At 47.8% G+C, this 13,887-nt stretch overlaps 1 protein-coding gene across 2 annotated transcripts in view; it reads left to right on the plus strand.

Moving 5' to 3' along the window:
• LOC138740936 (RAS guanyl-releasing protein 2-like) overlaps positions 1-13,887 on the plus strand; it is a 59,783-nt gene that overhangs the window by 32,386 nt on the left and 13,510 nt on the right. For both annotated transcript variants that reach the window (XM_069894301.1, XM_069894302.1), the window contains exons 3-9: positions 4,204-4,306; positions 7,809-7,871; positions 8,615-8,746; positions 9,365-9,515; positions 10,346-10,519; positions 13,123-13,239; positions 13,565-13,840. In XM_069894301.1, the coding sequence (XP_069750402.1) occupies positions 4,204-4,306; positions 7,809-7,871; positions 8,615-8,746; positions 9,365-9,515; positions 10,346-10,519; positions 13,123-13,239; positions 13,565-13,840 (1,016 nt within the window). The remainder of the gene's footprint in view (positions 1-4,203; positions 4,307-7,808; positions 7,872-8,614; positions 8,747-9,364; positions 9,516-10,345; positions 10,520-13,122; positions 13,240-13,564; positions 13,841-13,887) is intronic.

Consider the following 13,887-nt stretch of genomic DNA (forward strand, 5'->3'; position numbering starts at 1 on the left):
TCACCGGATATCCCTCATCCATCCTGCTTCTTCAGAGTTCCATCCAATAGGTTTGTCAAGCAAAGCTTTTCTCTTAAGGAAACCATGCCAGATTTGGCATCCCTCTCAACGACCTCAATTACAGTTCCTCGCACCCCGTTCCCTGCAAAAATTCCACCCCCTTCTCGCAATTTCTCCATCTCCTCTGGATCTGTTCCCAGGATGAGGTTTTCCTGTCCAGATCTTCTGAAATGTCCGTCACCTTCCACAAACGGAGCTTCCCCTCCATCACCTGCAACTCAGCCCTCAGCCCCATCTCCTCCATTGCCCATCTGCCCTGGCCCCCTCTGTCCATAGACACAACAAACACAGGATTCCCCTCATCGTCACCGACCACCCCACCAGCCTCCTCATCCAACACACATTATCATCAGAATTTCTGGCACTTACAACAGGATCCCACCACCAGACACAACTTCCCCTCTCCTCCCCTCTCTGCCTTCTGTAGGGACCGCTCCCTCTGTGACTCCCTCATGCACTCATCCCTCCATACCAATCGCAGGAGGTGCCACACTTATGCCAATGCCTCCTCCCTCACCACGGCCTGAGGCTCCAAACAGCCCTTTCAAGCAACCCTTCCCTTGTGTATCCACGGGAGAGATCGACTCCATCTGGCGCTCCTGCTGTGGCCTTCTCTACATCAAAGAGACTGAGCGCAGACTGGGAGATCACTGAGCACCTTCCCTCTGTCTGCACCAGTGATAGGGACCTTGTAGTGGCCGACCATCCCAGTTCAGTGTTGCTCTCCCACACTCGTACTATCTCACCAAGACCATGTGCAAAATGAAGGAATGATGCCTGATTTTCCGTCTTGCCACTCTTCATGTTTCTGGTGCAGCTAACCGGCTCTCCTTTTCCCCTTCCCTTTTCCTGCCTTCTTTTCTGTCCCTCAGCTCTCCCCGCCCCTCCTCCCATCACCCAGCCATCCCTCCTCCCCCTTGATCACTGCTGACGCTCCCTCCTTTTCCACCTATCACCTCCTGCCTTTGCGACCACCTTTCCATCTGGACACCTGCCGACATTTACCCACACCTTGATGAAGGGCTCAAGCCTGAAATGTCGGTGATGTATCTTGAACTTTGCTCTGTAAAGGACACAGTTTGACCTGCTGACTTTCTTCAGGGCTGTGTTTTGACTGGATTTGGTCTATCTTGTCATGAGTCTCCAATTACACTGTAACCTTATCCTTGACAATCGACTCCAACATCTACCCAACCACTGATATGAATGATGCTAATCTGTCTCCAATTTCCTTTCTGCTGCCAACCTCCCTTTTTAAATAGAGGAGTGAAATTTTTGATTTTCCAGTCCTCTGGAACCAGGCCAGAATCTACTGATTCCTGAAAGATCATTCGCAATGGCTTCATAACCTCATTCAGAACCTGAAGGTGCAATTCATCTGGTCCGTGAGTCTATTTACCACGAGACCATTCAGCTTTCTAAACACCTTCTCCCTTGGAATAGTAATAGCTCTCAGTTCCCAGATCTCCTCAGCTCTCTGCTAATAGCTTCCACAGTGAAGACTGATGTCAAATACTCATTTAGTTCCTCTGCCACCCACTTGTCTCCCCAGTATTATTTATCCAGCATCATTTTCCAGAGGTACAATATCTACCCTCACCTCTCCTCTTTGATATTATTTGCCAGCCTAATTTCATCTTTTCCCTCCTTTTGAGTTTTATAGTTGCCATCTGCAGATTTTTACAACCTTCCCAGTCCTCGATGCTCCCACTGATTTTTGCTTCCTCACCTGCCCTATCTCTTTTTGTTTCCATTTTTCTATTGGAACATTTCCTCCTTTATTTATCCTGCATCTTCCCCATTAATGGAAACTCCATCCATTACTGCTCTGCCGCGTTCCCGACTCGTCCCCCCTTCCAGTTGACGTTGTCCAGTTCCTCTCCCATGTCACTGGAATTCCCTTCACTCCACTGGAACAGCCGGCACATCTGACTTTAGTCTCTCCTTGTTGAATCCCAAACGGGACTCAGTTGCACCGTGATCACCATCCCCTGATGGTTCCTTTACTCTGAGTTCTCTAATCACCTCTGGTGCATCACACAACACCAGTCAAGTGCAGCCGCTCCCCTCCTGGCCTCATCAACAAGGTGCCCTAAAAAGCCATCTCGGAGCCATTCTCCAATTTCTCTCTCTCTCAAGATCCAGTCACAACCTGGTTTTCATGTTAAAACCCTGCCACGACTGCCATAACATTGCCCTTCTGACAAGCATTTTCAATTTGCTTTTGTAACATATTGTTGACATCCCGACTCCTGTTTGGAGATCTGCATTGAACTGCCAACAGTGTCTTTGATCCTGCTATTTCTTATCTCAACCCACATTGAGTAAACATCTGATGCCGTGCTACCTCCTTCTAATGATTTAATGGTATTCTCTACCAGCAGAGCCTCACTGCCCCCTCTGTGTACCTGCCTATCCTTTTGAAACACTGTATCCTTGGACATTCAGGTCCCAATGACATCAATTCTTTACCCATGATAGTTGATTTAAAAAAAAAAGGCCACCCCCTTTATTTCTTCTGCTGCGTGCATTTAAATTCAAAACATTTAGCTCGGTAAAAAGATGATGTCACTGTTCTATTGCATTTCCTCCCCCACCCCTGATGGCTCTCTCTGCCTGCCCTTCCATACAAACTCCCTACCAACTGTCTCTACCTGTGGGCCAACAGCCTCATCCTTTGCTTCTTCACTTTGGTTCCCACCCCCTCCACCAACAGATATTGCTCATGAGCTGAATGGCCTCCTTAATGTTGACAGAATTTTACTCAGCCCCTAGGCCAGAAGAACGTGTCTGGAGAGGTGCTTAATCCCACAGTTTAATGGCCGAGAGTTTGAAGGGAGAAGAGATGCCATCAGTTGCACAGCAGCACTGAGGAACACAAGAACATCAGAGGCAGGAGCAGGAGGCAGCCATTCACCCCATCGAACCTGCCCTGCCGTTCAATGGCTGATCCAATGATGGGCTCATCTGCACCCACCTGCCTTCCCCCCCCCATCCCTTAATTCCCCGATGATGTAAAATCTGTAAAATCTACCCACCTTGTCTTAAATCTATTTACTGAGGTCACCCCCACTGCTTCAAGGGGCAGCGAATTCCACCCTCTAGGAGAAGGAGTTCCTCCTCATCTCCATCCTAAATCTACTCCCCTGGATCTTGAGGCGATGTCCCCTTGTTATGGTCTCCCCCACCCATGGGAACAACTTACCGACGTCATGTTGAGAGAGGGGGAGAGTTGGATATCTTTAAAGGAAGCTAGACAATGATATTAGAAGTGAAAGAGTTAACAGGAAACAAGGATTGTGATCCTGGATTGGGCATAATATTGGAGGCTGAGCAGAGATGGTTCTCCTGCCTACTGAGGTTGATAATCCCTCTTTGACCAATCATTTTTACTGAAGCCAGGTGAACTACTTGTTCAATCCATGCCTGTCTGAGATTACATTCTATGACCACCATCTTTCTCAGGTCATCTGTCTGGGATTGAGTTCAGGAGTCATGAGGTGATGTTGCAACTCTATGTATTTGTGGTGAGGCCCCACTTGGAGCATTGTTTTCAGTTCTGGTCACCTCATTATGGGAAGGATGTGGAAGCTGTAGAGAGGGGGCAGAGGAGATTCACCAGGATGTGGCCTGGATTGGGAAACAAGTCTCATGAGGTGAGGTTGGCATAGCTGGGACTTTTCTCTCTGGAGTGAAGAAGGATGAGGGGAGACTTGATAGAGGTCGACAAGATTCTGAGAGCCGTCGGCAGGGTGGGCAGCCAGTGCCTGTCTCCCAGGGTGGGATCAGCAAACAAAAGAGGATGTCTGTACAAAGTGAAGGGAGGGAAGTTTAGGGGAGATGTCGGGGGCAAGTTATTTTACACAGAGAGAGTTGTGGGGACCTGGAAGGCCTTGCCGGGGTGGTGGTGGAGGCTGAAACATTGGGGGCATTTAAGAGACTCAGACAGGCCCATGGATGGAAGAAAAATAGAGGTTTATGGGGTTGGGAGGGTTTAGAATTTTAGGTTGTTAGCTAGGTATGTATAGGTCGGCATAACATCGAGTGCTGAAGGGCCTGCACTGTGCTGTAATGTGTAAAGTCATGCTGGTAGCACCAAGAGAGTCCAAGGATAGTGGTTAACGGTTTCTTTCTTTTTCTCAGATGACAGTGGGAAGCTGAAGAACGCCACTCTTCCTCACATGTTCCTGATGATGCACCAGTGGTATCTGCCATCAGCTGCACTGGTGGAGAAACTCCGCAAGTTATATCCTTTCTCTCAGGGACATGGGCTCCATTTGACCCCTGACCTCAGCCCAACATTGATTCATTCCCAAGGCATTTACATTGTTGACTTGGCACTTATTGCTGCTTGGTCCTGTATTGAAGGTATTGGTAAAACCAACCACGAGAATGATTCCTTTCCCTGAATGATTTTATTTGCCACAGGTGGGTTTTCAGTATAGTGGCCACTGTGGCTGAGTGTATGGCCCAGGAGAGAGGCAGTAATGCATGATGTACACCTGCAGCCATGGTGCATTGGTGGCCAACCTTCAGCATGGTGTTGGGGCTAAGTGATTGTGAACCTATGAAGTAGAATCAGGAGTCAGCAACCTGGTCGTTGCCCACATTTTTGAACAGATGTGCCCCAAGTCAGCTCTTTGTGTCCACTCTGGTCAGGCACATTTTATGCACCTCGGTAAAATCTCTCCTTAGTCCAAATAAAACAAGTTGTTCCGATACATTATTTGCAATTATCTGTAATTCTTTAGTCTTTAAGCTCTCTCCAGAAGAATCATGTCTCTCCTATAATGTGTGACCAGCATTGTTTTACAACCTCGTTATATAAAAAGGGCATGTTCTCTAACCTCCCTGATCACACATTTTCTGCTTCATACATAAAAGGAAACACCCCTTCTGCCTTGGTAACCTCTTAATTGACCAATCCTGTTATCTTGAAGGATCTGTGGACATACAGTCAACGGCCTCTCTGTCCTTCCACATCTCGCTGTTGGAATTCTCTGTCCCAGGACATTCCTGATCTCACTCGTGCTCACTCAATTTGGACAGAAACATATTTCACAATATTAATGGGATGGAGGGATGTGGGGATAGTGCATGGAAATGGCTTGGGTAGGAAGTCGATCATGATCCTGATGAATAGCAGGACAGGTTCAAGGGGCTGAATGGCTGCGCCAGCTTCTATTTCTTGTTTTCTTTCATGCCATTACACAATCATTTACTATTGGACTTCCCAGATTAATGTGGGCACACTTCAGGATTCCCTGTGTCTGTGTCCCCCCGATCAGACCAGCTGCACAGTCCTAACGTTGAAATGTTTTTCTCATCTAACAGGACACACATGCATGGGAATCTGCACCCTCACATCTTTGCAGATTAATTCACTGACTGTTCACCTCTTGGACATGCTGTCATTCCATTAATCTCCGCCACCCACTTTCTCTTCTCCTTTCACTCACACGCACCCCAGTGCACACTTGCACAAATTCAAAGGGCAGCTCTTCCACCCCTGCATGTGGGCACACACTCACAATTCTTGCAAAACTCGCAGATTTCTCTTTAGCTCTCAGGTACACAATTGATTTTTCTCTCAAACCCCTCCCTCTGCCTCATACAGAGCGGATTGCACATTCTTGCGGTCTCTTGTGTGCATCTTTGACCTACTCCATCTATGATAGATACAGACTGACTTGGCTTTTGAGTGCAAATATAACTCCGATGAAAATAGATGAGCAAATTGCTAAATCATCCAGTGCAGGAAGTTGAGCCCACATTCTTACACTGAAGACCAAGGTGCTTCATACAATTTGTCCTTCACAATCTGGCGCATTGTGACTTATTGTGGAACGATTGTGAAGGAGCCTGTTTCATCTTGTATCTGTATGTGTGAGTTCTTGGACAGCACATGGATGAAGGAAAAGGTTCACTTTAAAGTTGATATGAACAGCACATGAAGCAAGCCCTCTGCTGGCAGCCAAGTCTAATTAAAACTCTGGATCTAGGTTTGATTCTGTACTGAAAGGATAAGATTGAAGCCGCCAGGTGGTAGGAACTCCAGAGGTCTCACTGAGGAATTGAAGGAGCATGAAACAGACCCAGTTATTTATCTTTATATAAAGAACATGAGAACAACAGAAACAGGAGCAGGAGTTGGCCCATCGAGCCTGTCCTGCTGTTCAAGATCATGGCTGATCTGACGAGAGGCTCATCTCCACTGAGCTGCCTTTTCCCCATATCCCTTAATTCCCCGACGATGTAGAAATCTACCCAACCTTGTCTTCAATATATTTTCTGAGGTCGCCTCCACTGCTTCAATAGGGAGCGAATTCCACCCTCTGGGAAAAGCAGTTCCTCCTCATCTCTGTCCTAAATCTACTTCCCTGGATCTTGAGGACATGTCCCCTCGTTCTGATCTCCCCCACCTATGGGAACAACTTGCCGACCTCTATCTTATCTATGCCTTTCATAATTTTATATGTTTCTATAAGATACCCTCTCATTCTTCAGAAGGTCGCTGTTTGGCCATCAATTCAGTTATCTGAATCTTTCATTCTTTCATATACAGAGGGGAAAAACATTAGACCAGGCACTGACCCCTTCCACCTGGATTTACTCAGGACACAGAACAGTCAAGAGATTTGAGGCAAGTAGTGAGGTCGTGGAATCTCTACCGATCAAAAAGGTGTTTGCTGTTTTGAGGGAAATCCCCAGGGCCAGACAATATATTCCTCCACACCTCAAGAGAACCTCATGCAGAAATTACAAGGGCCCTGGCAGATTTATTTAAAACATTCTTAACCACAGTTGAGATGCCAGAGGATTTGCTAAAAACAAATGGTACTTTGTTTTTTAAAAAAAAGCTCCAAGAATTATCTTTCAAGGAGTTGGATGTTAGTAGTTGACAAGTTATTGGAAATTGTTCCAAGAAGGACTGTTTAGGGATAGTCTAGATGACTGTGCATTGTGGGTCGTGGTTAACCAATCTTAGTTTTGAAGGGGTTACCAGGAAAGTTGATGAAGGCAAGATCATAGATGTTGTCTACATGGACTTGCGTAAGGCCTTTGACCAGGTCCCACACGGGAGGTTATTCAGGAAGATTCAGTACCTCAGTGAGGTGGTCAATTGGAGGAGACATTGGCCTTACAGGAGAAGACAGAGAATGATAGTGGATGATTGCCTCTCTTACTGGAGGCCTGTAACTTATGGTGTGCCTCAAGGATTGGTCCTCGGCCCATTGTTGTTTGTCTTCTACATGAATGAACTAGATTATGTAATGTGGTAAACTCCATTAGCCAGTTTGTAGGTGACACAAAGATTGGAGCTGTTGTGGACAAATGCCCAGCAAGACCCCTGTCCACAAATGGACACATTTTGAGGAAACCACAATTTCTTCTGTTAATGGAAGCTTTGTAGAGCAACCCCATCAGGACGGCTCTCGATTTGATGCTGTCCCTCCCCAGAGAATGTGTGACAATACAGAACAGAGCAAGGCTCAGGCCCAAAATGGTTCTATCTCTTTATCTTTGCCATATAATATACGCAGCTTGACCTGCTGAGTTTCTCCAGATTTGTGTGTCCACTTCAATCACAGGGTCTATGGACTTCTGTGTTAGCACCATTCCTCCCCGATCAGTTCCAGACCAACTCTCTGGGGGTTTCGCCTCATATTCCTTGGCACATTTCAGTCACAGTCAGCAGACTTCGTGCCTCTCTTATTCTATCTGACAGTTTTCCTTAAATGTCCCACATATCATGATGCCTGCAGTTCAAACAAAAAGATCCTTCAACTGAAAATATGTCAGCTGGTCAGGTAAGAGCAGTGGACATTGGTATCTGTGATTATACCTCCGTCATTGTGAGGTGGACCTCGTTCAACGAGGGGTGGTAAACAAGCACAACATAATGATGGGTGTGGCCCCCTTACACAGTAGCAGTCTATGGTGGGGCAGGGGCTGTGTACCACCCCCCATCCCCTAACCCACCCAACTGTGGTGGGACGGGGGCTGGACCCCACCCTTAACCCACCATACAGTTGTGGGATGGGACTCCCCCATCTGCCAAAATATGATGGGACAGGGCCCAGGACACCCATGTCATGGCAGAATAGCGTGCATGACTCCCATTCCCCAACCTCCCCCACCCCACCTTCCCATCATGCTGAAGGAGGTCTTTAAATTTAGATGTACAGTGTGGTAACAGGCCCTTCTGCCTCACGAGGCTGTACCGTCCAATTAACCTACAACCCCGGTTCATTATTTGAAGGGTGTGAGGAAAGTGGAGCCCCCGGGGAAAACACTTGCAGACATGGTGGGGGGGGGGTGGAACTTACAAACTCCAGTGTCGGATTCGAACCCAAGTTGCTAGCGCCAAAACAGTGTTGCACGAACAGTGTGACAGACCTTTGGTTTCTACAAAGGGCGAGGATCTGTGTTTGAGTCCATTCACTACAATCTGAGGATGTTGCTCAATGGTCAGAAATGAGCTGTGGATTTCTTACCTTTCCCCTCCCTGTCCACTCTACATGCAATCCCTATTCCCGCCACATCCTGGAAGCTTCTGGATTTCGGAGTTCCCGGCGGAGTTTAACCTGGACAGCAGCCTGGCTGAACAGATGAAGGAGTTCCAGGAGACAGCCAGCCGGGAGGGACACCGGAGGCACAGCCAGTTGGTGGACATCTCCCAAATGTAAGCCGAATTTTGGGGCACTGGGAGGTCACTGTGGGGTTGCACCACGTGGATGCTAAGGGGAACTGTTGGGGAAAGCCAGTGAGTTGATGAAAACGGGAGTATCTGAAGATGTTTAATTGGGGGAGTTGACCAGGAGGAGCCCATGCAGAATTTTTGGGGAGAACAGGAGGCAGGGATTTTCATCTTTAAAATTTAGACGTATATCATGGTAGCAGGCCAATTCCCATGAGTCCGTGCCCCCCAATTTACACCCAAGTTACTTACACCCCGGTAGGTTTTGAATGGTGGGAGGAACTGGGGAAACCCATGCAGACGTGGGGAAAATACACACAGCGTCTGATTCGAACCCCTGTACCAATCGCTGACGCTGTAAAGGGTTTGTGCTAACCGCTATGCCAACTGAACAGAACAAGTTTTCAGTGAGGAGGTGCAGAACAATTTTTGGACCAGATGTTGAGGAAAATGGGGAAGTGTGGATTCCGAGAGACCTGAATCATGGATGGTGGGACTGTTAAAGTGACCTTGTGATGTCGCTGTCTCTCACTTTGCAGATTGTCTGCCTGATTTTACCCCCAGAGCTTGGATCATTCATTCTCTTGCATTGCTCTACTGCAGACCTTCATATGAGTGGAAGAGGCAGATCACACAACGCAACTACGTGACGCAGAAGAAGAGGAAAATGTCCCTCTTTTTTGACCATCTGGGGCCTTTGGAATTGGCCGAACACTTAACGTACCTGGAATACAAATCGTTCTGTCGCATCCTGGTGAGAATCTGTCTCGGTCTCTGGAACACGGTATTCATCGACCATCTCTTCTAAGCTTGGCATGGCAGGCAGAATCATCAAATTAAAACATGATGCTGGAAAAACTCAGCAGGTCAACCAGTGTACTTTACAGAGCAAAGATAAAGAAACGTAGCAAACGTTTCGGGCTTGAGCTCTTCATCAAGTTTTGAACAAACTGTAGGAGATGCCTGAAAAAATAGTGGGGGGGGGGGAAGGGCGAAGGAGGAGTTCCATTTAGACATTCAGCATGGTAACAGGCCACTCAATTACACCCAATTGACCTACAACCCCTGGTACATTTTGAACGGTGGGAGGAAACCAGACCCCCCCCCCCCCCGCAACCCTGGGGAAACCCGGGCAGACACAGGGAGAAAGTACAAAATCCTTGCAGACAGCGCAGGGTTTGAACCCTAGTCCTAATTGTTGGCACTATAAAGGCATTGCACTAACCACTATGCTAACCATTAGCCCAACACTGTTACAGCGCCAGCGACTGGGGTTTAAATCCCACGCTGTCTGTAAGCAGTTTGTTCATTCTCCCTGTGTCTGCGTGGGTTTTCCCTGGGGGGCTCCAGTTTCCTCCCACCCTTCGAAACTTACCAAGGATTGTAGGTTAATCGGGTGTAAATTGGGTGGCATGGACTCGTGGGCCAGAAAGGCCTGTTACCATGTACGTCTGAAAAAATGAAAAAGATAAAGACAATTTCACATGTGATAAAGCAGCTGAATAATGAGTGGCTGCAAGGTTTTCTATCTGTAAAGGAGATCCTCCCCTGATTGGCATCACCCTCTCTCTGTCCCCTGCACAGTTCCGGGATTACCACAGTTTTGCGAAACATGGCTGCACCAAAGACAACCCCATCCTGGAGAGGTTCATCACTCTCTTCAACAGCGTCTCTCAGTGGGTGCAAATGATGGTTCTGAGCTTGCACACCCCACAGCAGAGGGCAGAGGTCATCACTAAGTTTGTCCACGTGGCCCAGGTAGGTCATAGCGGCTGAGGGTGACCCAGCGGCCCAGGGCGAGGCGGTGGAGGCTCAATGCGGCCAGGGTGTTTTGGGGCAGTCTGGTGAAAGGACCGATTGTGACCCGGGAAGTTGATGGGTTTGGAATTCCTGAAGGCAGGACCAATTTGTGCTGGAAATGGAAACACACAATGTAACAATTCAGCCCAACGAAACAGCGTTCTTTGGTCCACGGCACAAAAGACAAACAAAACACGTACACAGGTTCAAAAACTGTGTCTTTGGGCAGTAAAATCCCTGTAATCCGGAATTCAGGCAACTGGCATCTAAAAGCAACCAGGAAACAAAAATAGTGGAAAATAAATGGGCAATAAACATGAAAATTCAAAATAGGTGCACCTCGCCGTTAGTTCTCCATTCTTGCAACACACAGCCTCAAGCAACCAGAAAACTCGCTTATCCCCCATTCACCAATCCCCGTCAAGCTCCGGACACCAGGGATTTTACTGTATTATAAATAAATCGGACAGTCACGGGAGTTGTTTGAGGCTCAACAGTCATTCAGGATTCTCCCTGCCCGTGGGAAGAAGCATTCCTCAGCCTGGTGGTGCTGGCTCTGATCCGCCTGGATCTCTTCCCTGATGAGAGCAGATGAAAGATGCTGCGTGGGGTTGAAGGGGTCCTCAATGATTTTGTGCGCCCTATTCAGACAACGATCCTGGTAGATCATGTCGATGTGGTGGGAGGGAGACCCCCCCCGCAGTGATCCTCTCTGCCGCTCTTACGGTTCTATGGATTGGTGTGATGCAGCGGGCCAGGACGCTCTCAATAGAGCTCCTGTAGAAGGTGGACAGGATGGTGGCCGGTAGCCTCGCCCAACTCAGTCTTCTCCGGAAGTGCAGTCCCTGTTCCTGACAAGTGAGGAGATGTTGAGTGTCCACAATAGGTCACCAGTGAAGTGAACTCCAAGGAACTTGGTGTCTCCACTCTCTCCACCACAGAGTAGTTGATATGTAGTGGAAGGTGGTTGTCCCTGGTCCTCCTGAAGTCCATAATCATCTCCTTCGCCTTGTCCAGGTTGTTACTCTCACTCCAGATCACCAGGATTTTCCAGCTCATTTCTGTAGGGCGACTCATCGTTTTTCTTGAAGAGGACAACTGCTGTCATGTCATCGGCAAACTTGCTGACTCTGTTTGAGCTGGACCTGGCAAGAAATTGGAGCAAGGGTAGGTGTGTGGGCCAAAGGGCATGTTTCAGTGGGTATGACTCTGAGGATCCCACTCAACTCCAGGTGCCTGCTCTCGAATACATTGAGATCACGGCTGATCTTGTATCTCAATGCCTCTTTCCTCATCCCTGATTTTTGAGTGACTCTATTGTTCTCTGTTTTGAATATGGACAGGGATTAACCTCCACTGGCCTCTAGTTACCCGTCTGGGAGAAAATAAGTTCACGCTAAATGCCTGACCCCTTATTTTGAGACTGTCACCTTTGATTCGAGGGAACCTTGTGGGGGAAATATAACACCATAAAACCTTAAGCCATAAGCAGGCCATTCAGCTCATTGAGTCTTCCCAACCATTTAATCGTGAGCAGTTCCATTTCCCCACTCAGCCCCTTCTCCCCATAACCTTTGATGCTCTGCTAATCGAGAACCTGCTTTAAATACACCCAATGACCTGACCTCCACAACTGTCTGTGGCAGCAAATTCCACAGATTCACTGCCCTCTGGCTGAAGAAAATCCTCCACATCTCTGTTCTAAGTGGCTGCCCTTCAATCCTGAAGTTGTGCCCTCTTGTCCTGGACTCGCCCATTGTGGGGAACAACCTTTCTCCATCCATATCTTTCCTGTTGTCTGAAGAGGGTGCGCAAAATCATTGAGGGTCCCTTCCTTACGCCCCTCCCCCCCTCACATGGCATTATTCAGCTGCTCCCGTCAGGGAAGAGGTCCAGGAGGATCAGAGCCAGCACCACAGGCTGAGGAACAGCTTCTTCCCACAGGGCAGTGAGAATGCTGAACGGCTCTCACCAACCCTCCGAGACTCGCATACTCACAAAACAATATTTATTTGTATAGATGAATACTTGTCCTGCGTGTGTATTGTTTGTCTGTACGTGTGTTGTGTCTGGGAGTGTGTCTGTGTGTTTTGCACTGAGGACGGGAGAACACTGTTTCATCAGGTTATCCTTGTCAGTTGGATGACAATAAGGGTGACTTGTTCACATTGGAGACCTGGTAAAAGTGTGGTGCCACAGTGACTGGAGAAGACAGAAAAGGGAGGCCAAAGTGAATGTACTGAGGGGCTGTTATAGATTCAATGAGAGATGAGGACTTCCCTGCTTTTGATGTGATGAAAGAGATAGTGATGAACAAACTTGTGGGCCTCAAGGTAGATAAATCCTTGGTCCTGATGGAATGCATCTCAGGGTACTGAAAGTTCTAGCAGTTTATGATAATTTGTCAAAGTTCTGTGGACTCTGGGCAGATTGGAAGGCAGCGAAGGTCTCAGCACCATTTAAAGAAGGATGTAGGTCATACAGCTTAATGTCTGTAGTTGGGTTACAGGGCGGTGATCAATGTTCTGCTCCCCCCCCTCAGTGTCCTGTCTTCCCTCCAGCGACTTCTTCAACTGCAGAATTACAACACTTTGATGGCGGTCATTGGCGGTCTGAGTCACAGTGCGATCTCACGGCTGAAGGACACCTACCACTACATCAGTGCGGACGTCATTAAGGTGCGAGGAATTGATTTCAGATTTATTATCAGAGTACATATGTCACATCACATATATCTCTGAGGTTCTTTTCCCTGTGGGCCAGGCAGAATTACGACTTATTGGTAGTGTAAAAAAAATCTGTCCATAGCGTACATGTGTAAACAGATAAACGAAAACAAAGACTGTGCGACACAGAGAGGAGAAAACAAGTGACGGACTATTGGAAAGCCCACTGCCCCACACTATACAGGTGGCGGACTATTAGAAGGCCCACTTCCCAATCTATACATGGTGATTTTTCTGACTTCATCATCTTGCTAACCTGTTTGTCTGCCAATTCCAGATTTCAGATGAGCTGAATGAGCTGGTCACCACCTGCAGCAATTATGGAAACTACCGGAAACATTTTGCAGAAGGGTCTGGCTTCAAATTCCCCATCCTTGGTGTTCATCTGAAGGACCTTTTGGCAGTGCACTTGGCACTCCCGGACTGGACTGAGGAGGGTCGACTCAACGTGGTCAAAATGCAACAGCTCTACACCATTCTGAATGAGTTGGGCCAGGTGCAGGCCACCCCTCCACCCATAGAGCCCAACAAGGACCTTGTCAACCTCCTGACGGTGGGTGGCCAAGACTGGTCAAGTCAAGTTTATTGTCATCCGATTGT

Source organism: Narcine bancroftii, chromosome 8, assembly GCF_036971445.1.
Source record: "Narcine bancroftii isolate sNarBan1 chromosome 8, sNarBan1.hap1, whole genome shotgun sequence".
Lineage (NCBI taxonomy): Eukaryota > Metazoa > Chordata > Chondrichthyes > Torpediniformes > Narcinidae > Narcine > Narcine bancroftii.